Source organism: Hermetia illucens, chromosome 1 (genome assembly GCF_905115235.1).
Source record: "Hermetia illucens chromosome 1, iHerIll2.2.curated.20191125, whole genome shotgun sequence".
NCBI classification, from domain to species: Eukaryota; Metazoa; Arthropoda; class Insecta; order Diptera; family Stratiomyidae; genus Hermetia; species Hermetia illucens.
In genome coordinates, this window is record NC_051849.1 from 72,348,806 (window position 1) to 72,370,132 (window position 21,327).

At 38.9% G+C, this 21,327-nt stretch overlaps 1 protein-coding gene across 2 annotated transcripts in view; it reads left to right on the top strand.

Annotated features, from left to right (window-relative positions):
- The window catches only part of LOC119661153 (mucin-5AC-like), a 265,154-nt gene extending 247,591 nt beyond the window's left edge, over positions 1–17,563 (top strand). For both annotated transcript variants that reach the window (XM_038070365.1, XM_038070366.1), the window contains one exon: positions 15,163–17,563. In XM_038070365.1, coding sequence (XP_037926293.1) covers positions 15,163–15,964 — 802 coding nt within the window. In that variant the 3' untranslated portion in view covers positions 15,965–17,563. The remainder of the gene's footprint in view (positions 1–15,162) is intronic.
- The last annotated feature ends 3,764 nt before the right edge of the window (positions 17,564–21,327 follow it).

Genomic DNA, 21,327 nt, shown 5'->3' on the forward strand with positions numbered 1-21,327 from the left:
GTCTCTACTTAACTTACAGAACAGTAGGAACGAGCGATCCCACGAGTATTCCCACAATACAGTGCTTCAACTCTGTATTCATGATAACTGGCGGAGTAAGTAAATACGGAAAAGATGATTAGACTATGTCAAGGAAAGACCATCCGTCAATGGGGAACACTACAGGGGAATATATCCCCCGCGATTGCTTACCAATTTGTGGTCAGAGTGATTTTGGTTCTGAATAGAGCTCGGCCGCATACGGTTTTGACAACTTATGAAGCGATTTACAAGCACTTCGCGAATTTTTGAACAGTTTGGTGCAACTCTCATTACTTGCTCCCATAGGAAATATGTTGTTCAGGTTCAAAATGAGTGTAAAAACAGGGAGCATGTAATTGGATAAGTACAGGATGAGTTATATGTAATTTAGGTTCTGCGTTGCTTGTAATTATTTTCCGCCAAAATCGGCCGTAATTTGATGTATTGTGAGAGGTTGGATTCTGGTTGGCTCATACATGTCTACAGTTAAATGAGGTTACACTTACTGTGGAATTTAAATCCCTTATTTCATAGGATAATCCCGGACTGGTTGAACACGTATGGTAGCATGCCAACTCTAAAAATATATCTCTAAAAATCCCAGAAACCGCAGTTCGGATAGCTCAGTGGTTAGAGTGCTAGACGGACGGAAGGTCGCGGCTTAAATCTCGGGGGGATTTGTATCGTGGGTTGACGTCGGATACCAGCTGACTCGGCTGTGAATCAGTACCGGAGTCAAATAATCACGGGCGGGTACTGTAATCCTGTAGTATAGGTCTTAAATAAAGTAGCCTCATTTCAAGGCCCTGATCCAATTGGATTATCGCACTAACGATTATTGTTATTATTAATCGCGGAAGCGCCTCTTGACCTATGCTGGTTTTGAAAGCAGTGTTACGAACATTCTGCCTCCTGAATCTGAAATAAAATAGTTTTGTAATATATATTCTTTCTTAAACTTTCCACCTTTACTGCGTTATTGCATACAGATACACCTACCATGATGTCATAGATTGTAGTAAACTTACTCGAAAAAGGGCAGTTTAAATTACTATAAAGTTGTTAACAATGACAGGATTTGCACTCTACTTTTTAGTATCATACTCTGATTTGTATTTTGCGTATTTTGTGTTTCTAAGATATGATTAAGGAATAGAAAGGTTTTTCGGTTTTTCTGTGAAATTCCAAAGTATAGTATTATTTTAAACCTCATTTTGGTAGTTTTGGAGAGTATGGCGTTTTTCATAATAAATAGTAAAAACAAGGTCCTTCCTTGGTGTACGCTTTAAAGCTGTTGTAAATACCGTCTACCTGTCAAATCAACCATTTTCATCTAAATATTAGCCTCATTTACTTCTGATAATCATATCTGACATCTATCCGTAGTTTAGTGAATGTTATTCTTAATTCACAATTTAACAAGCTGGGTTGGTGGAGGAAGCTAAGCGCTTCAGGTGTAAAAGATTTTGTGTATTTCTTTTATAAGAATATTTGAGTGGGCATTTGATCTTTATACCTAGGTTATTATGTTTTTACATTTAATCTGTCAGACTACTTAGCTTAATATGATACCAACATTTAAAGACTCAGATTACAATAAATTTGTATAAAAGAGACAACTTTGACCTATTATAACATTTGTTCACGGCACGATTACCACAGACTTTTTTCTATTAAGGCTATGTATAACCTATAAAGTTGCAAAACTTGATTATTCTAGGATGACCTTAAGGGGGGTTTCAATCATTTTCTAAAAAATGTAGAAATTATAGATATATATATGGTTTATAAATATATAATATGTTATATATTTATTATTATAATTTACATAGCAAATAGTAATGTATATATATATTATTAAGTTTATTTAAACTGGTATCGGTATGAAGTATATTTTGAGGCCTATATAGTGGCACCTTTATGAGTACGGGTTTGTGAAACAAATTATAACTTTCCAGACCTTGCCTTCTCTGAAAGTGTCTACGAAGAAAAAGAATTTTACAAAATCTGTACTGAAATAGTTCCAAAAGTTTGTATTTTTGTATTTTTATATAAGTCAGCAGCGAGATTAAGTCCACTAGCATTTTGTCCTTGCGCTCTTAATAGCATTCAGGAGTGATATCAGAACAAACTTCCGAATACTTCTCAGGATGTAGAGAACCAAGGGGTTTTTCACCATGGCGATGATATTAAGGACCAAGAAATAAGGAAAACTGAAGCTTTCACAATATTGGTAATATTTATTCAGGATAAAATATGTTGAAATCAGAATCCACTTATCCAAACGCTGTAATCAATTACTGTAACTCCATATCCTTTTCCCTCTTTTCGCCTGCATGTGTTCATGGGGGATACTCAAGTGATGACACTTTTTGTAAGTTCTGATCGAAGTTGATACAACATCTAGGCAGCATCGAACCGTAGGATTATACCGAAACGCTTTGATGGACTTATTAGAGGACTTTGCACAGAACAACTCAATTACAACTGAGTGTAAATGTTGGATTTGTTTCGTGTAAATTGGTGCTGACATTAGTTGTTGCCTTCAAGGAATAAACACAATCGCCAGCGATGAAGATTGAGGGCTTCGTGTGTGTGATGAGCGTGTTCTAATGGAAAAGTGGGTGGGAAATTCAGAAAGATTTCTTTTCATGTCCCAGGAGAATTTCCCTGTTTAGTTTCTTATTTTTTTTCCAGTCCCTTTCGTTACTCACTTTTGCTGGTAGGTAATTACTCCGTGAGTTGGTATCATTAATGTTGAGTGCTTTTATTTTCTTCTCGTAATTGCCTGGACGCCTTCTCGACCATTTGTTCAAGTGGTTGGAGAAAAGCTGGGAATCATGGCGGACGGACGTCCGCTTGAAGGAAAGTAGTGTTGGCAGATTAATGGTCTTAAGTAGGCAAGAAAACTGTTCTTTATTATCATGCCATTTAAGAGATTGCATTTGGTATGGTCGATAGATAAGAGCAGATAGGGGTAGTCCAGTGAGATATTAAAAGAGATGAGATTAATATTGAGTTGTTATATAGTTAGATGTGGGAGTTGCAGCTCTTTCAGGATGATATCGAAAACCTTGTATGTATGTTATAAGTATTGTCTGGATTAACAAATCGAAAGAAAATATTGGCCCGCACGAATATAATACACATCAAATTGACCATTTTCCTTGATTCCGCTTCATTTTTTTTATTTCCGTATCCCAAAATCGGCCACCAAAGTGGTAATCCACCTTTAGGAAATTATTGATTAAAGTCTGCTATTTTGATTTCCCTTCGTCCTCCAGGCCTTCATGCAGGAAATTATTGATTAAAGTCTGCTATTTTGATTTCCCTTCGTCCTCCAGGCCTTCACGCAGCTTATGTAATTTTTCTTAGAGCTTTTTTGACACTATATATGAATTTATCATTAATTTTGTTAATATTTGGTAGCGGTATTATCTATGGGCAAAGATGCCCGTTTATTCTTATTCTTAGAGGATATGCTCCCTGTACGCCAAATTCAGGGACCTTCACTTCTTTTGAGGAACACTTTCTTGGGAGTCTGTCTTTCATAGCATGCTAAGAGAAAATCTTTTGATACGATCTTCATTCACCACTTTTTAAACTATCTGCTACAATTCCGATCAATGTAATTTCCTTCTGGGAACTTTTTCTTGATCATTTGCTGCGGGTCTTCAAGTTGCAGATTGGAGTATTGGCCATAGTAGATATAAGTTGCAATAGTATAGAATTATTCCTGAAGGCGTATGCGGGTGCCGCGTACTTAGTGTCTTCAGAAACTGGCTTAACTCTTAAAGACCTGGTGAATATTTTTTTGGTTAAGACTTTCTTTCAGGTGAGAATAATTTACCAGAAAAAACTAGAGAATAAATGTCAATAAAGGGTCAAATGTGGAAAAAATAGACAGTTTTATTTTGAGGTATATATAAAGGCGGGGAACACGCTATTGCAAAGTAAAATATCCCAGCGAAGCAATAGTAGAAACCTGAAACTCACCACAATGGTTCCTGCATATGGAATTTTGTCTTGAAACCCCGAGCTGAAATACATAGAGTTTAATTTGAGGAATGTAATAAGTTATCCAGATGACAGAGCGGCCCTGCAATAGGAAGCGAAATCCATCGAGAAGACCACCACGTCATATTGGAAACGTAGGCGAAAACATGAAAGGGGAAATCCAGAATTCAGTAAATTAGATGCAGATGGACTCTTGTTGATGGAATGGTACGAGTTTAGCCGGCTACATCCATGTTTCCAAGCCTACCCTTTTCTTCTTCCCAAAGAGCAAGAAAAATTTCCAATAGATCCTGGAATAAAACAATAAATTCAGACTGGCGTAGCTTTCCAGCACATCGCCTGAAAAGCCCGTATTTCCAGATGCAATCAGGTCAAACAAAAAAGTGACAAATTTTATAGCTTATAATCGAAGGCAAGGTAGGAGAAGTCTACTGTGCCGAACAGTATATGTAGTCAGAAAACCTCCATTTTGAAGGGCAATCACGACAGCACCCAAAGCAAAACTTAAATCTGAATTCGTCTCTATCTGGCAATTACAAATGAAGTTTGGAGGTAGGTTTTTCACTCAGCCCATATTAAGGGGGAGACCATATTAGGAGGCCTTTTCTCACGTACTTTTTTGAGATTTTTTTAGTGGGAAGAATTATTGGAATTTCAATCAAGTTTGGACATTCTACCATATAAGCCATACTCCGAACAACTTTAGGGATTTTTTTGAAAAGTTTATGCTAAAAATAAAAAAGTTACGCGACAGTATTCCGCTGAAAATCGCAACTGGAGTTCTCCAACTATGCGATGTGCAGCGATTCCAATTTTTGTCTGAAACCAAAAGGCTCTTAATTTTACATCACCAACTTACTTTCTTAGAATATGAACCTCAATGTAGCTCAAAATAATCCCACAATTACACAAGAAGAGCACCCTTAAAAATATGATTTCATTCCGAATGCTAGTTCGTCTTCTTGGTGATTTTGTAATAAATCATTCCTCCAAACTTCATAATCATCGATTTATTGCTTCTACCCATATAAAATCTAAAGGACCCTGAATTTCGCATTCTGGATCGTATTCTAGGTTAGTTAAGCTAACAATCTATGCATTAAGAAAAAGCAGTGATTCTGGAAACCTCCTAATGTGTTTTCTCTCCTTTATTGTACGTATTATGGCCCCATATTGGGCGCCATTTGCAATAACTTGAATGTTTGCAAATAGCCAAGATATCATCCCGAGTTGACTGTTGTATTTGGGTATGCCACTATTGTTCATTATAGCCGCCAATTTCCTTCGATGATTTGCTAGAAATTCCTTTTTGGATCCTTGTTTCCGCTGGCGGTCCCTTCTCGATATCGTGCTTTCTCTGCAAACATTGGAGATTATTTTCTTATGCGTTAGTCAACGATTGCAAAACAGGTGAGCAGGAACTGAGAAAATACGTTTCTTATGAATACCGATTTCATCCTCGCCCTTGTAGGTCTACAGCAGGGAGACAAGCACAAATACGAAGACAATTAATCTTGATGACCTAATTCAAACCTGGGCAACGAAATCGAGAGGCATATGCTCAACCAATCCAAAGATCGCTTCGCCGAGTTTTTACTTTGAATAACATCTTCATTCAATATTATTATTTCAGTATATCTTCCAGGCTTGAAAAGTAACTTCCTATATGATATAATCCAATGTTCTTACATGGAACACATGGAACATGGAACATAATGCCTACGGGAGGCTGAGTCTCCTTAGATAATAGTTCTCTTCTTTCTAAGACGTGACTTTTTTATGTTAATCATTCACTGATACCTTGAAATAAAGGATCTTCATCTTAAGCCAAAGAAATCCTTTGAAATGTTCATGTCTATCATAATCAAACTCCCGTAGATCCTTGTTTTGATTCTTGCCTAATGTTAACTGAACATTTTAGTGATTGGGGACCTATTATCGGTCAAATAAATTTAAGCTTCATTCAGGTGAGAGTATGTTGAGCTAGATACGGACTGTTTATTTTAGTGTCTAATATAATATAACCAATGGAATATGGGCATATTTCGTACCACATTTGTCCTTCAGAAACCACATTAGCTCGGCAAGTGTCTTATTCGCCCAAATATATTGCAAAATCATCCCTTTAAATGAGTTTTGAATCGTATGCGAAATTTAGTAGTTTTGTTTTTTCATTCATTGCCGTGTTATTTTATTCGAAGCGGAGATATATAGCATTTTACTGACAGCTGAAAAATGCTTCCGGAAAAATTCATGAAATCCAACTATTTGAATCGTCTCCTTAAGTGACGTTACTAATTCTAACCGGCCACGCTATATGAATCCAATTGATGGAAAACTGGCGTCAGATCTGTTTAAATTCGATCGATCGAATCTTTTCATATGCGAGTGTCAGGCCCCTCGACAACCTACGGTAATGAGGAGACTGACGGTGGTATAGCTTCATAATAATAGATGAGAATCGACTTTCGTCGTTAAGCTACTTACTGTTAAGTCTGCTCTAAAGGGCAAGGTCGTAAGGATTCACGCAACCGAACGTCATCATCATCATCAACGTCGCAACAACGTCCGGTCTAGGCCTGCCTTAATAAGGAACTCCAGACATCCCGGTTTTGCGCCGAGGTCCACCAATTCAATATCCCTAAAAGCTGTCTGGCGTCCTGACCTATGCCATCGCTCCATCTTAGGCACGGTCTGCCTCGTCTTCTTTTTCTACCATCAATATTGCCCTTATAGACTTTCCGGGCTGGATCATCCTTAGCCATTTGGATTAAGTAACTCGCCCACCGTAACCTATTGAGCCGGATTTTATCCACAACTTAACGGTCATGGTATCGCTCATAGATTTCGTCGTTATGTAGGCTACGGAATCGTCTATTCTCATGTAGGGGCGAAAAACTCTTCGGAAGATTCTTCCCTTGGACGCGCCCAAGAGTTCGCAATTCTTCTTGTTAAGAATCCAAGTTTCCGGGGAATACATGAGGAAATGACAAGTCTAGTTCTAACTAGATCTATATATAGAAAATCAAGATGATGGGATCTATATCCAAATCCATTGTGAAGAAGATGAGGAGAAAGCTGTACACTTAATGAAACTATGCCTGCTTGCGTTTCCTCAACCTAACCTGGCTTAAGGGATGATAGCATGGAAATCTGAACATACCCTTTCCAAAAAACAGAGACTGTCATAGCACGCGTATTAATGTAGGGTTTATTACCCCTCCTGGATCACTAACAATTACCTGGCTTGTTTCCGTTTGATTGCTTTCGATTGTCGAAAACAGTCCTTAACATTTGGAGTTGTGCTCAGGCAGCTGAACTTGAGGTTGTTCCTGCTGATCGGTCATAAGCTTCTATGATGTTGCTTCGCCAATTTTCCAATAATTTCGTGAGGCATTATACCTCGAGGAGGATCAAGAGAATCTGCCAGAGGTTATTTGTTATCATATCAATCTGTTGAACGAGAAACCAGCAGACGTCGCTGTAATAAGAGAAAAGGAAAAAAAGTACAAAGCCTAAGGTTTTTTCCAACCTTATTTCTTTCTTTTGGTAGCTTACCCCATACCAACGGTTTTGTGAATTTGAAGCAAAAATGAGAGGAAGGATCAGCAAGCAAGGGAGCGAATCGCCTGATTAATCGTAGAATCCACAATCCAATGTTGAAATCATAAAGTAAGGCAGCGGTGTTTCTACTTTCATCCGAATTTTCGATTATGAGCTTTGTACAAATGGATCCATTAACCACCCAAATATTCCTGTATAGAAAATCCACAACATATTTCTGACCTGAAGAGTCGAGCTGACAGATTCTTTCTTTTTCGTCATTCTGTCGAGTAACTTTTTTCTGTCCAGTAACTGGTTTAATTTTTTGTTGAATTTAATGGATGACTACATAGCCTTTAACTTTATGTGATGAAAAAAGAATCAGTTATTAGTGATAGTGGATTCCCTTCTTATACCTTTCTGGAGCATTTGTCAAATAATGTTCCGATTCTGCGGGAAATATTTCGTAATTTGGTGCAAATTCCGTTGCTACTAATAAGTGGGGTTAATAAAATGCTATCATCTGGCAATTTTGGAATTCATGTTGATCGCTCAAATATTTGGGTCATTGTTTGGCCAACAATATTCACTGCAATATCATAATGGAAACATTTTGCCTTGTCATGAGCAATATCGATATCTCCAACCGCACCCCCTACTCCCAAGAATTTCAATTTCATCCTCAATTCATAATACCATTGGCTCATATTTCATTCTTATGTTTCCTGCAATCTAAATTAAATTTACAGCCCAGGATATGAAACTCATCAATCCGCTTATTCATCCACCACAATCCCTGGCATTTCTACGTTTTGTATAAATGCGCTGCATGCATCATTAATATTCATCGTAAACAGGATGAAATTGCGAATTGAATTCAAATATGTAGCAGGAAGCTTGCGGGGGTGCGCAAATATATAGACTTTCAAAGGAAAAGATGACTTGTGAGGAAATATCAATAATTGGGGCTCCACAGGAACTACGTATAATAACTTGTCTGAATACTTGGATTCATAGATGGAAACTTGAATTAGGCGGGAATGTTTAAAGTGAAGTGAGTCACTTCACTGCCGCAGGACCAAAAGTGGAGTTCGGCACATACATACAAGGTATGTCTGTTGATTGTATGTTTAATGAGCAGAATTTGAATTTGAAATTATATCGGATGTAAACTGGATATAAATTATGGTATTTGAGTGGATCCTCCGGAGTGTAATATTCATTAGCAATCCCCGGGGGTACAATGTGTGATTTCATGATACAAAGCAACTTTGTTAGGATTGTTAGGATACATTCCAAGCTCAAACGTATTTAAGTCAAAGCACTTGATTGGATCCTGAGAATTGCTATGAACCAATGGTTATTGTTGTGCCCTCTGGCTGTGTGTCAAGTACCAAAATTTGTTTTGAAGAATTTACATATTCTTGAATATCTTGGTACGTACCACCAATACCAACCCTGTTATGAGCTATTATATTGCTGAGATAGTGGTTTAAATTACAAAGTTACTTGATACCTTATTTAGTTGCATTCGTTTCTTTAGTATAGTATTCAGTTCCTATTTTTTTAATTCTTCTAGAGGATAGTTCCATATAATATCTATTTTTCGAAAGGGAAACCTTTCACTAGGCTTACCTTCTGGATTGCCATTTGCAAAACATATCTTAACTACTGAGTTCATGGAGTATTTCATAAGCAGATTGTTTAACTCCTTAGGTTTGATCTGGTACTGATGCCACCCTGAGATTAAATGAAGTTGCTTCAACTATAACAATATTTCAGATATTTTTTTCCATTTTTTCCAATCCATTTGATGGAAAGGATGGTCTAAAGATCATCTTTGCCAAAGGTAATACGGGTTTTGACTCTAACATTAAGAGCAACTGCACTAGTTCTCCTCTGCTGTGCTAAAATTAAAATGGACTACCTCTTCTGATAAGGCTTACATCCCTGCTGGTAAATTTGCTTTAGTCATGCTCATATGAAGGGCGGAGTAGGAGTTTGAAAATATTTATGTTTATCAAGGAATATTTTGAATTGGCGGTATACGCGAATGAGATAAAATTAATAGGGCATTTTTCAGACAAGATGGATCACAAAACCTTTATACTCGAAGCGTCCAGCTTCCGGTTTTCTGATTCGTTTCAATAAAACCTCAAAGTGTTTTAGACGTAGTTCTTGAAGGCTGTGCCTCTTCATTAGGTAAAACTCAGATTTCAAACACACTGGAGAATGTTATGTCCTGCGAACTGAAGGCAGATTGCTACTACTTCGATGTGCCTGAGGTGTCAAAATCACTCATCAATATACAGGTAAGGAGGTATTTGGATATACACTGTGTTATAAGTGACCGTTCATACCGGTTTCTCAATTGAAGGCTGCCCAATAATATACTTTACAGGTCGTTGAAACAGTAATATCTACAGCATTAGTGAGATGGTTTCGGTGTCGTAATTTTACCCCTGAAGTTCGATACTAGTTCTCTTCCTCCCCGTTCAATTTCTGTCGGCTTTGACGATGTTATATGTATCCAACTACTATAAAAATACACCATTGTTCCTCAAGACTGTACTTTCACCGATTCTCTTCTTTTACTTACCAATGACCATCTTCATCAATGTAGTCCGGACAGCTGAGTGGTTAGAACACAAGGCTGTCGTACGGAAGGTCGCGGTTTAAATTTCACTAGTGGCAGTGGAATTTGTATCTGGATTTGACGTCGGATATCAGTCGGCTCAGCTGTGAATGAATACCTGAGTCAAGTCAGGGTAATAATCACGGTAAAGGGCAATGTTGACCACATTGCTTACAGGTTAATGTAATCGTATAGTCTCCGTTATGGTTTTGAATGAAGTCCTCTAACACATTCCAAGGCTCTAATCCATTATCTCTCTTCAACAGCAATACATTTGACTTCGTTGTTCGATGTCTGATTACAGGAATATGATTAGGAAGCGTTTCATTTAAGTACAGTATCGGCTTGCCAATTTTGTAATTCATTAAAATACATTTAATATTGTCATAGAAGCTATTAGCGAATGTCTGTGAAGTTTATTCGCGTACAACATTAAAAGGCACTGAAAGTGAGATTGCCTTCAACTCAAGTGTTTTCTTGATTATTGGTAAAAGGCATTGTGTTCAATCAGTCCCAACCTGCGTAAAAGATGGGTGACATTTTTTCACCGAATATTGCCATGCGGGGTATCAAATGGAAGGTACCAATTAACATTTTACGTAGAAAAGATTAATTTTGGTTAGATATTGCCTACAAAAGGGAGGAGTGTGCTAGTTCGAAAGGGTTCAATTACTTCAATGACCCTTGAAATAATAAAAACTTGCTTTTCCAATCATCATCAACGGCGCAACAACCGGTATCCGGTCTAGGCCTGCCTTAATAATATATATTGCCCTTATAGACTTTCCGGGCTGGATCATCCTCATCCATAAGGATTAAGTGACCCGCCAACCGTAACCTATTTAGCCAGATTTTATTCACAACCAGACAGTTCGCCGTTATGTAGGCTACGGAATCGTCCATCCTCATGTAGGGGGCCAAAAATTCTTCGCAGGATTCTTCCCTCGAACGCGGCCAAGAGTTCGCAATTCTTCTCGCTAAGAATCCAAGTCTCCGACGAATACATGAGGACTGGCAAGGTCATTGCCTTGTACAGTGTGGTGAAACGTTTCGAGCGAAACAGGTTTTGTAAGCTGAAATAGGCTTTCTCGGCTAACAACAACCGTGCGTGGATTTCATCATTGTAGCTGTTTTCGGTTGTGATTTTCGACCCTAGATAAGAGAAATTATCAACGGTCTCAAAGTTGTATTCTCCTATCCTTATTCTTCCCGTTTGACCAGTGCGGCTTGATGTTGTTGATTGGTTGGTTTTCGGTGCTGATGTTGCCACCATATATTTTGTCTTGCCTTCATTGATGTGTAGCCTAAAATGTCGCGCCGCCTGCTCGATCTGAATGAAGGCAATTTGCATGTCTCGGATCATTCTTCAGCATAGGCCAGTAGTTGGATGGACTTAAAGAGGATCGTATCTCTTGCATTTACCTTAGCATCACGGATTACTTTCTCGAGGGCCAGGTTAAAGAGGACGCATGATAGCATCCCCTTGTCGTAGACCGTTGTTGATGTCGAATGGTCTTGAGAGTGATCCTGCTGCTTTTATCTGGCCTTGCATATTGGTCAGGGTCAGCCTAGTCAGTCTTACTAATTTTATCGGGATACCGAGCTCTCCCATGGCCGTGTACAGTTTTACCCTGGCTATGCTATCATAGGCGGCTTTAAACTCGATGAACAGATGGTGCAACTGTTGTCCATATTTCAACAGTTTTTCCATCGCTTGCCGCACAGAGAAAATCTGATCTGTTGCTGATTTGCCAGGAGTGAAGCCTCTTTTGTATGAGTCAATGATGTTCTGGGCGTATGGGGCCTAGCAAGATAGCGGAGAATATCTTATAGATGGTACTCAGCAACGTGATACTCTACATATAATTGCTGCACTGTGTGATATCTCCCTTTTTATGTATGAGACAGATAATGCCTCTTTGCCATTCGTCAGGCATTGATTCGCTGTCCCATACCTTGAGCACAAGTTGATGAACCACTTGGTGTAACTGGTCATATTTAACCAATTCGGCTGTAATTCCATCGGCTCCTGGCGACTTATGATTTTTTAGCCGATGAATTGCACGGACTGGCAGTATTTGTCTGTCGTCTTCAGTTGGCGGGACCTCCAACTCGCCGATGTTCTGGTTGTTCAGAAGCTCATCAAAGCACTCAACCCATCGCTCTAATATGCCCATTCTGTCGGAAATCAGATTTCCCTCTTTGTCTCGGCAGAATGAGCATCGAGGTGTATAAGGCTTCATCCTGCTGACTTGTTGGTATAACTTCCGCGCCTGGTGCGGTTGCTCCCTGTACTTTTCTAGTTCACAGACTTGTTGGTTCTCCCAGGCTTCTTTTTTCCGACTGTGAAGTCGCTATGTATGATAACGTTTTTCAGGTGATTGTGAAGATCATTTGTTGATGCTTCATCTCCAGGATAACTGTCAGCCGCGGTTATTCCAGCATCCATTTCCCTCTTATAGGTGTCGCGGAGGGCTGTGTTGTGGATAGCTTCAGTGTTAACTCTCACCTGATTCTCAGAGGGGATTCTGAGTGGTGTTGTTATTCGAGCTCAGAGCACCATGCCATATTAGCCCCCCTATGTTCTGACATTCATCAAGGCTGAGAGGTGACGGCGTTCAATCAACATGTGGTCAATTTGGTTGAAAGTGGCCCCGTCTGGAGGGGCCCACGTATGTTTATGGACCACTTTCCGCGCAAACCAGGTACTTCCAACAACCATTTCGTGTGACGCTGCTAATTGAATAATCCGCAGCCGTTATCAGTTGAATTTTTGATGTAATCGCTTTTGGAAAAATATCAATACTGCTCTTGGTGAGACTTACTATCCTATCTCCAGCTTGCTCCACAATCCTGGAGAGACATCAATGATTGGTTTACCGTACACTTTAAAAACCTTCTAGGTAAAGAGCACAGCTTTACAAAATGCGGATATATTACTACCAACTTACTTGTATTTATAAACTTCGTAGCAAACGTCTAAATTCTCAATAGAAAGGCCACATAATCTATATCCATTTTTCGAGGCCTTTTGACTCAGTATATCACAAGATACTTTTTTTTTAAACTGATTTCCCATAACTTTCGCCTCTTTTATACATAGTGCTTCCTATTCACTCCTTAGTGAATATAGGACATCCACACAATCTCTGATAAGACTGTTCTTCACTTTAATGATTATCATACTTGATGCTGTGCAAGTGATAAGCTAACAGCAGCAAAACAAATACGGACATCCGGGACGACTGAAATTCAAACCCAGATTGAACTAGATTGAGAGACTGATCTTACGTAATTCTTAAAAATATCTTTTGATGGTTGCATAATCTATCTTATTTCCTTTTCTCTTACCTATGGTATACCACGGGGTCGTATATTAGACTCCTATCATTTTTATTTCTAATCAACTACCACCCGCCTCTCCTCACTTGCCTCGATTGGTTTTCGCTGATGACCATAAACTTTTCCTTCTAACTACTCCCCCGGAAATTGTATTTCTCTGCAATTTACCATGGATTTTTTAGTTTCCAATAAACAGTGTCGAGTGTCCCGATTAAGCAAAGAAGATCTGCAACGAATCACATTTTCATTTGATGTATCTTCTTTTTTGTCTCAAGTGTTGGTGTGGCGCGGGCTGTGGGCTTCCCTCTCTGCTTCGATATCTTCCAATTATGTCTTGGTTGGGAGTAAAAGCGGAAGTAACAAAAAATATAAATTTAAGCAACAATTTAAATTTAAACAACAAGCAACAACAATAGCAGAAAAATATAGGGAAAAAAAATTTTGTAGAATTCTCCGCATATTTCCTTCAAATTCAAATGGAATACAGCAACTTGGTCTACAAAACCTTATACGTTGGGGAAACCTCAGAGCCAAATCGCGGATTCCTGCATTAGTCATTCAAATTTCTCATGTATCCAATATATCATGCTTATCTCAAAATGTGCATATTCAGACCAGATTCTCTCTTGAATTGAACTAAATAAGAAAAGGCGATCACTATTATTTCGACATGTTCCCTTCTGAAATAGGCGAATATCATTCAATGTTGTCATTTGGAAAGACTGAATACCTATGAGAACTTTTGGCAGTTATTATAGTATTTTCTATACATTTACTACCGACAAGATTAAAGGTGCACATCTTTCTCTGATAAAAAAACTCCTTTCCTTGAATGATTAATGTTCTTGTGAGACATAGAACTGGTGCCTCATGGCATTCTGTTCGCAAGGTTTTCTTCTCTTCATCATCAACGGCAAAACAACCGGGATCCATTTTAGGCCTGCCTTAACGAGAAGTTCTAGACACCCCGGTTTTACGCTAAGTTCCACCAATTCGATATCTCTAAAAGTTGTCTGGCGTCCTGACCTACGCCATCACTCCATCTCATTCAGGACGAGTATGTCCAGCTTGTAATGGTGTAGCTCTTGTTCCCTGCCTGATTGAGGCACAATTGTTGAAACCCAATCATGTGCATCTGTTTATCGAGTTTCTTGATGAAATCATCGATGCGTATGTTTACTTCTTGCACAGTTGTTCTTTGGCTTTTTCTGGAATTAGTTAGACGTGTACGAGGCGTTGTTTTTTCTGAAATTTCCAGAACGAAATGACCGGAGCTGCTATTCGCTCTTGTTAAATACTTTCACCATGAGCCTGGTCAACTTTTTTGAAGCTAATGAAGTATTCCCTAACTATCGTTCGAATGGAATTACATAGTTTTGATAGACTTAAAAGTCGTTTATCCTCAAAATATGAAAAAGCTTTGTTTTAATCTAGTATTTTACATAAAGTACTGTTCCTTTTGTGCAGCCTTTGGATATCCAAAAGTCTAATATTCAGGTCGTTCAATTTGATTTGTCGCATCCTCATTATAAATGTATGATTCATTTCAGTTCGTAAATTTACTTTGCCTCAAACCAATAAACGATTTATCTTTCTATTTTTAGAGCTCCTCTGAGTACAACAAGGAATGGATGTGGTGGACCAGGATCTGAATACAGTTTGCCTCCAAGTTATCGTTCTCGCAACGCCAATACAAATACCATCACAAGCATATCACGTCCGCCGACCACAACGCCTGGTAATGATTCGATGGAGTCGTTAGACAGAAACAATGCGCTCAGTAATAATAGCAGCAATCAAAATACGTTATCATCTTCGAATAATGGAAATGTGCCACAAAACATCGCGACAACTGCAACATTAATCGACCAACTTCAAAACACGGTGTCCTTGATTCCTGAAACGACATCATCAATTCAAGTCAATTTTCCAAGTAGCACGTCTGCAACGATGGCAACATCCATAACAACATCAACGACACCATCCATAACCAAAGAATCGGTCCACACGATAGCGATAGAAGCTGCTGGTGCTGCGCGACCCAACGAACAACAACACTTTTCATCAAATCAAAGCCAAAACCTTAACGAAAAACTTAATCCTAGAGTTACTAATAGTAATAACAATAATATTAATTATAATAACATTAGGACTAGCAATTCTGTAAGCAGTAGTAGTAGTAGTAGCGTTAGTTGTACAAAAACTTCTGGTAGTCCTTCGAAATCAATGGCGTCGACGATTCTAACAACAATGGCTTCAACTGGTGCCAAAGCGACGACTTCTAGGAACGAACAATCATCTGCGCCCACCAGCAGTCGCAAGGAATTGGTAACTATCGTGACCATTTCTGCATCACAGGAGCCAGAAACGTCTCCTTCTGAAATGGAAATCCTTGCGCATTTGTAGCGGATTGTAGTCAAGATTGTGGTCATTTAGCGGAGACATTCATGAATGGAGAAGAATCGCCACAATTCCTTGCGTTTGTAATCCTTGTATTTATGAAATTACTTAGATTACTCCCTAGTTTGTCACTCCCTTTGTAATCACCATTTTCTATCTTCAACTTCAGAGCCGAATGGCTTGCATAATAGTCCTGCGGCATTGAAATATACGGGATGGAGGTTTAGATCTGTGTTCATTTAGTTCTTTGTTGCTACATTCAACAGATGTTGTGTTGCATTTGAAATATGAGAAAATGGGAAAATTCTGCTCTAGTTGAAATTGCACCACATAATTTGCCCTTGTGTGAACTCTTTTGATTTTGGTTGTGTTTTCACACCAATTGCCTTTGATAAATTTTGATTCCAGTATCTATATCTGTGCCCCGGTTACAACTTAGAGGCAACTTGCTAAATGTCGCAATTAACACGTTGGTCAGCGGTAATCGGTTGCAGAGTGTGTCATAGTTCATGCATGTGATAAACGTGTTGACCTGGAATGTGGCACTACAACTTTAATTGATATGTAGCATCCAAATCTTCTATTGTCGAGAGTTAGAAGAAACTTGGATAAATATCTTTTCCCATGTAAAATATTCTCTGTATATTAAATTCAGTTATTTAATACAATTGGTGGGAAAAGTTGTTCCCTGAAATCTGGAATGTAGTCACTGCACAACTTTTCTGGATCCACTGTAAAACCCAAAGCTGTTTTAAATGAGAGAATTATCTGATATCCTTTGTTGTTTCATTCCATTTATGTGTAAACAGAATGACGATGAACTTGCATCATATGCAACTCAATGGAATTTTTCGCTATGGTATTTCCGACCGAATTTTCCCATTTCGCTTTATGAATCAACGATTGGCAACGTTGATGGAATACTTTTCACTGCCTTCCCACATTGCTAATTTGTAATGTAAATCTACCTATAAATCTATAGATAGGTAATTAATAACTTACGTGATAAAGTTGCAAACATGATTATTGCATAGTTTTCAAATTTGTGTTTTAAGAGAAGATAGTTACTGGTAACAACACCCAAAACTGCATCAACTCCCTTCTGAGATACTTTACGCCTATTCTAATTCAAACCGAGGAAAGTAACAATTCCTGCTAAACCATGCTACATACTTAGCTTTTCAAACAATAGAGAAGAACTACGAATAAAAGACACAACGTTATTAATAGGATTTGCATTGCGCAGGTATCCTTTCACCCCCAAAGTTATTTGTAGCCTTGTAGAGTATATTTTTTGAGAAACGATGATGAAGACATATTACGAGAATTATGTATATTCAAAACTGTATGTATTAAAATAAATATAAATGAATATTCTTTATTTCTAATATTTTAGTTAGTTTTGATAATAAATATTGTAGGAAAAATGAGTGAAAGCAAAATTATGAATGCGGTATTATATTTTAGGTATATATCTACATATGTATGCAAAACAAATATATAACTGGATTATATTGTTTTAATCGTTTGTAATATTTTTTCCGCTGTATATATTGTTTGATAACACGAAGGAAAAATACTAAAAATAAACGTTAATCTGAAAAGTTGTTTAAAAAATTTTTGGGTTTTATTTCGGTGAACATTGTTTTATGGAATAAAGGAATGTAGAGGGAAATACTAGTAGGCAAACGGGAACAGCGTTCCTTTAACCATTGGGACGCATAAATGAGCTGTGAGTTCATAAAGGAGAGTTGAATTGTAATGAGAACTATCCAAGTTTGACACGGTTATCTTACATTAGTTCACTGAAAGAATACGTCCTTGTGCCTAGTAGCGGAATTATGCCTGAGACGCAAGACAAAGTAGTCGAGACAACGGGGGAATGGAGGAGAGAAGGCGTTAGTGAGGCATTAGGGTTCCAGTAAAGTGTCAAGAAGAAACCAGACTCTTCACCGAAGAAAGATAAAATGATACCCCCAGAAGTTAGTATTATAATTTCTCGATTTTGGTGTCAGTGCCAAGAAAAATTGAACAATCGGAAACTCGTGAAACTCCAATGATTAATAAGCCCGTGATGTATATTCCATTTTGCATGTCAAACTACTCACTTTAGTGTGATATTGATATTAATGTCTTGGGCGCACACACGAGAGCCACAATTTCGAGCTACTGTAAATTTGTCAGTAATAGTCTAATTTTGAACAAACTCTATGCTCCATCCTATAGTCTATTACAAATTTTTATGACTCTAGGATACATTTGAGGGGGCGGAGGGTTTCTAGTGAAGCTCCCGAAAATATAGTAAATTACTATTATTTTGAAACCTGGACACCATATAAAGGCAGCTTCAAGATTTTGTTCAGATCTTTCGGCTGGGTAGATTCTAAGAACGGGTTCGTGAAAGTAATGATCATTTGAACCCTCGAACTCTCCGCCTTTCCAACGAATGTCAAAACTAAGACTTGCTTCGAAAAGTACTAACGAATACCTTCGATTAGATAGCCCAGACTACCATATTTGGTGAAAAAGAAATTCAAACTCCTCTTTTGCATGTATGAGGACGGGGGAGGGGTGTCAAAGGCAGAAGGATGATCAAAGGTAGAAGTATGTGTGTTTCTGATGAAAGCACGTGTGACAGACAGACAGACATTGAATCGATTTCAATAAGGTTTCGTTGTACACAAAACCATAAAAAAGTAGAACAAGGACAAAACAAAAGATCCGCCACGAAATAATAATTATTTTCAAGAAAGGAACTATTTTCTACGCTCATATCCTGCATCAGGTGCTCGCAGAAACAGACTTTATGTTTGATTTGAGTAGATGGCCTGAGAAGTTAGCGGATAGTTTGCGCAGCAAATCGTAAAAAGGCTAAGAAAGTCCAAAGGTTGAAGTTCAAAATTAGGAGGTAACAGTCGAATGCAAGGACCTAGTCGAGTTCAAAGCCTAATGAGTGCCTCAGTGGAGTTTGTATATTGGGCATTGTATTTTTCAACGTACGTGGGCAACGTACGTTAATTTAACACCAAAAGCCTCACTACCGAATCGTCTTTCACCCTCGCGCTGGTTGCCGTTAGACAATGCAAAAGCACGAGAGACGAGAGACGAGATCCATATACTGTAAAATAAGGACTAGCCGATTGGTTCTCCAGGTTTGCGCAGCTATAGTCAAATTTCCACCAGAAGATTTCAGACTTCAGGCCAATCAAAGAAAGAATTAGTGTGCTCCGAAAGGAAATTATTTTTTTCAACAGAAAACAAGGACGACTCAGTAAAAGACGAGTCCTTGCATCAGTGTTTGATTCACCATCTGTGAATGATCTAAATATTAATATTAATTAAATATCGGAAAAAGTCGTTTTATCATGGACCTACCGGAGACCATAGCCTGCACGATATAGCAAAATAGATCGAAACCAGGCTAATTAGATTGCCTTCAGTAGAAAGAAGGTAATCTCATTGATTTGTTGTTAGAACGTTGTCCTCACCAGAAGGCACGACGTTCAACCGGATTAATCACATTCTTATTGAGAAACGAGCTGCATCTAGCACCTCCAACTTACATTCGTATTGTAGAGCAAAGTTATCTGGTTCAAGGAAAGTATCTAGTCCTGATGCTGAACCGACACCATAGGTGATAGCGTTGACATGAAGTGGTCTCGGCTAAACATAGCAATCAAGGCGACGGCAGGGGAAATTATCTGAGAAAGAGTGAATGGTTTGAAGAAGAGTACTAACAGGCCATCGATAACAATCGACGGCCTGATCGAGGAGAATCGCAGTTTACGTTTCACTAATAACAAAGGGATTTGTAATGTGACTGGATGTCGAATACCAGTCGACTTAGCTGTCAATGAGCATCTGAATCAAATCACGTCAGACTGAAGGCCTTGTTTATGTTGGTGTCTACCTTCAGTCCAACTCTACCTGCCTCTCCTTCCAAACCCAGAGCCATTTGGCTAAAGTCCATCACCCGATGAGAGAGTAAACAGATGTCATCAGCGTGGTGGATAATGTCACCGATCACGAGAAGAAATAATATCGGTGACAAGATGTAACCCTGGTGGATTTCTTTTCCGACCTCGAATTATTTAATTTCACCTCGATGCAGCACCTGATATTTTGGGACATCATATTTCGCTCTGAAAGCAGCTATTAGCTTCTCCAGAATGTCCTTAGTAGCACATCGTACACACTCTCTTTTCGCGCAACCGAAAGCTTTCTGGAAATCGATGAAGAGGATCAAGTTAAGTCGGGCATTACACGTCAATAGAACCCGTTCATCGTTCCGTTTCCACGATTCCGTAGTCAACCAGATCTTATCACATCCTTTGGAATGTGGCCAACGACCTCGGTAGCAACCGAGAAGAGAGCATTTTTGATAGTGGCCTGATGCTCATCGATATGAGAAATATCGATGAGCAGGTTCTTTGGTGCATCTGCTATCCGATTACCAAGATAGTTCTCCTACTGTTGAGGAACGGCTGGATTGTACAAGCGGTTGATTTCGAACTTTGAGGGTCACAGCTCCCAAACCGTGCGAAAATTGGCGGACGCAACACGCAAGTGAGGGTAAGTGACCATCATATGATGATCCCTTTCGTGACCGATTTTAGCGCCTTTCTTATTATGCGCATGCAGAATACAACTCCTAAATTTAGTACTGATCGCAAAATGGTCGGCCTCATTGCTCGAACGGTGGCGGTCAGTTGAAATGCAGCTGACCTTATGCTAAGCTCTGTGTTCGAACAATGTGGCGGTAGAAAGCATAGAAATCCACAAATCTCCCATCATTATCGTTACGGTCTCCAAGACTTTTGTTCCCCATCATATGTCCGAGCAAGGTGTTGTCAGATCTGAACCGGAATCTTGCAGCGAGGAGTGTGTCAGAAAGCAGCTTCTAGGTCAAGTGGCACCCCTTACGGTAGGCGCCAGATGTAACCCGAGAGCGGATTCATGTTTGCTACCACTCGGCCTTCTAGAGTTCAAAAGCACATTGCCATTAATTAGGTAAGGGGGGAGGAGTACTCTCCAGAGTCCCATCATCTTAACTCACTTATGCCAAGAATGTCCAGTTTATATCGTTGGATTTCTCGCTCGTGTTTGAGAAAGTGAGCATTCTGGGGATCTTCGCTACCGTTGCCGAAGAGCAGGCGCACATTCCAGATACCAATCGTAGTCGATTTCCGATAGCCAAAGTCCTCGGCGTTTCGTCAGTCCTTATCCGAGGCATTGTCGACTTTCCGGTAGTAGCAATGTTTCAACATTTGCAAGTTGCTAACCTAATAATTTCTATTCCTCTCAGTCGTCTCTTAACATAAGTAGCGAAGACTTGGTGTTGTTCTTAAGCCCTTACTCAAACGACGAAT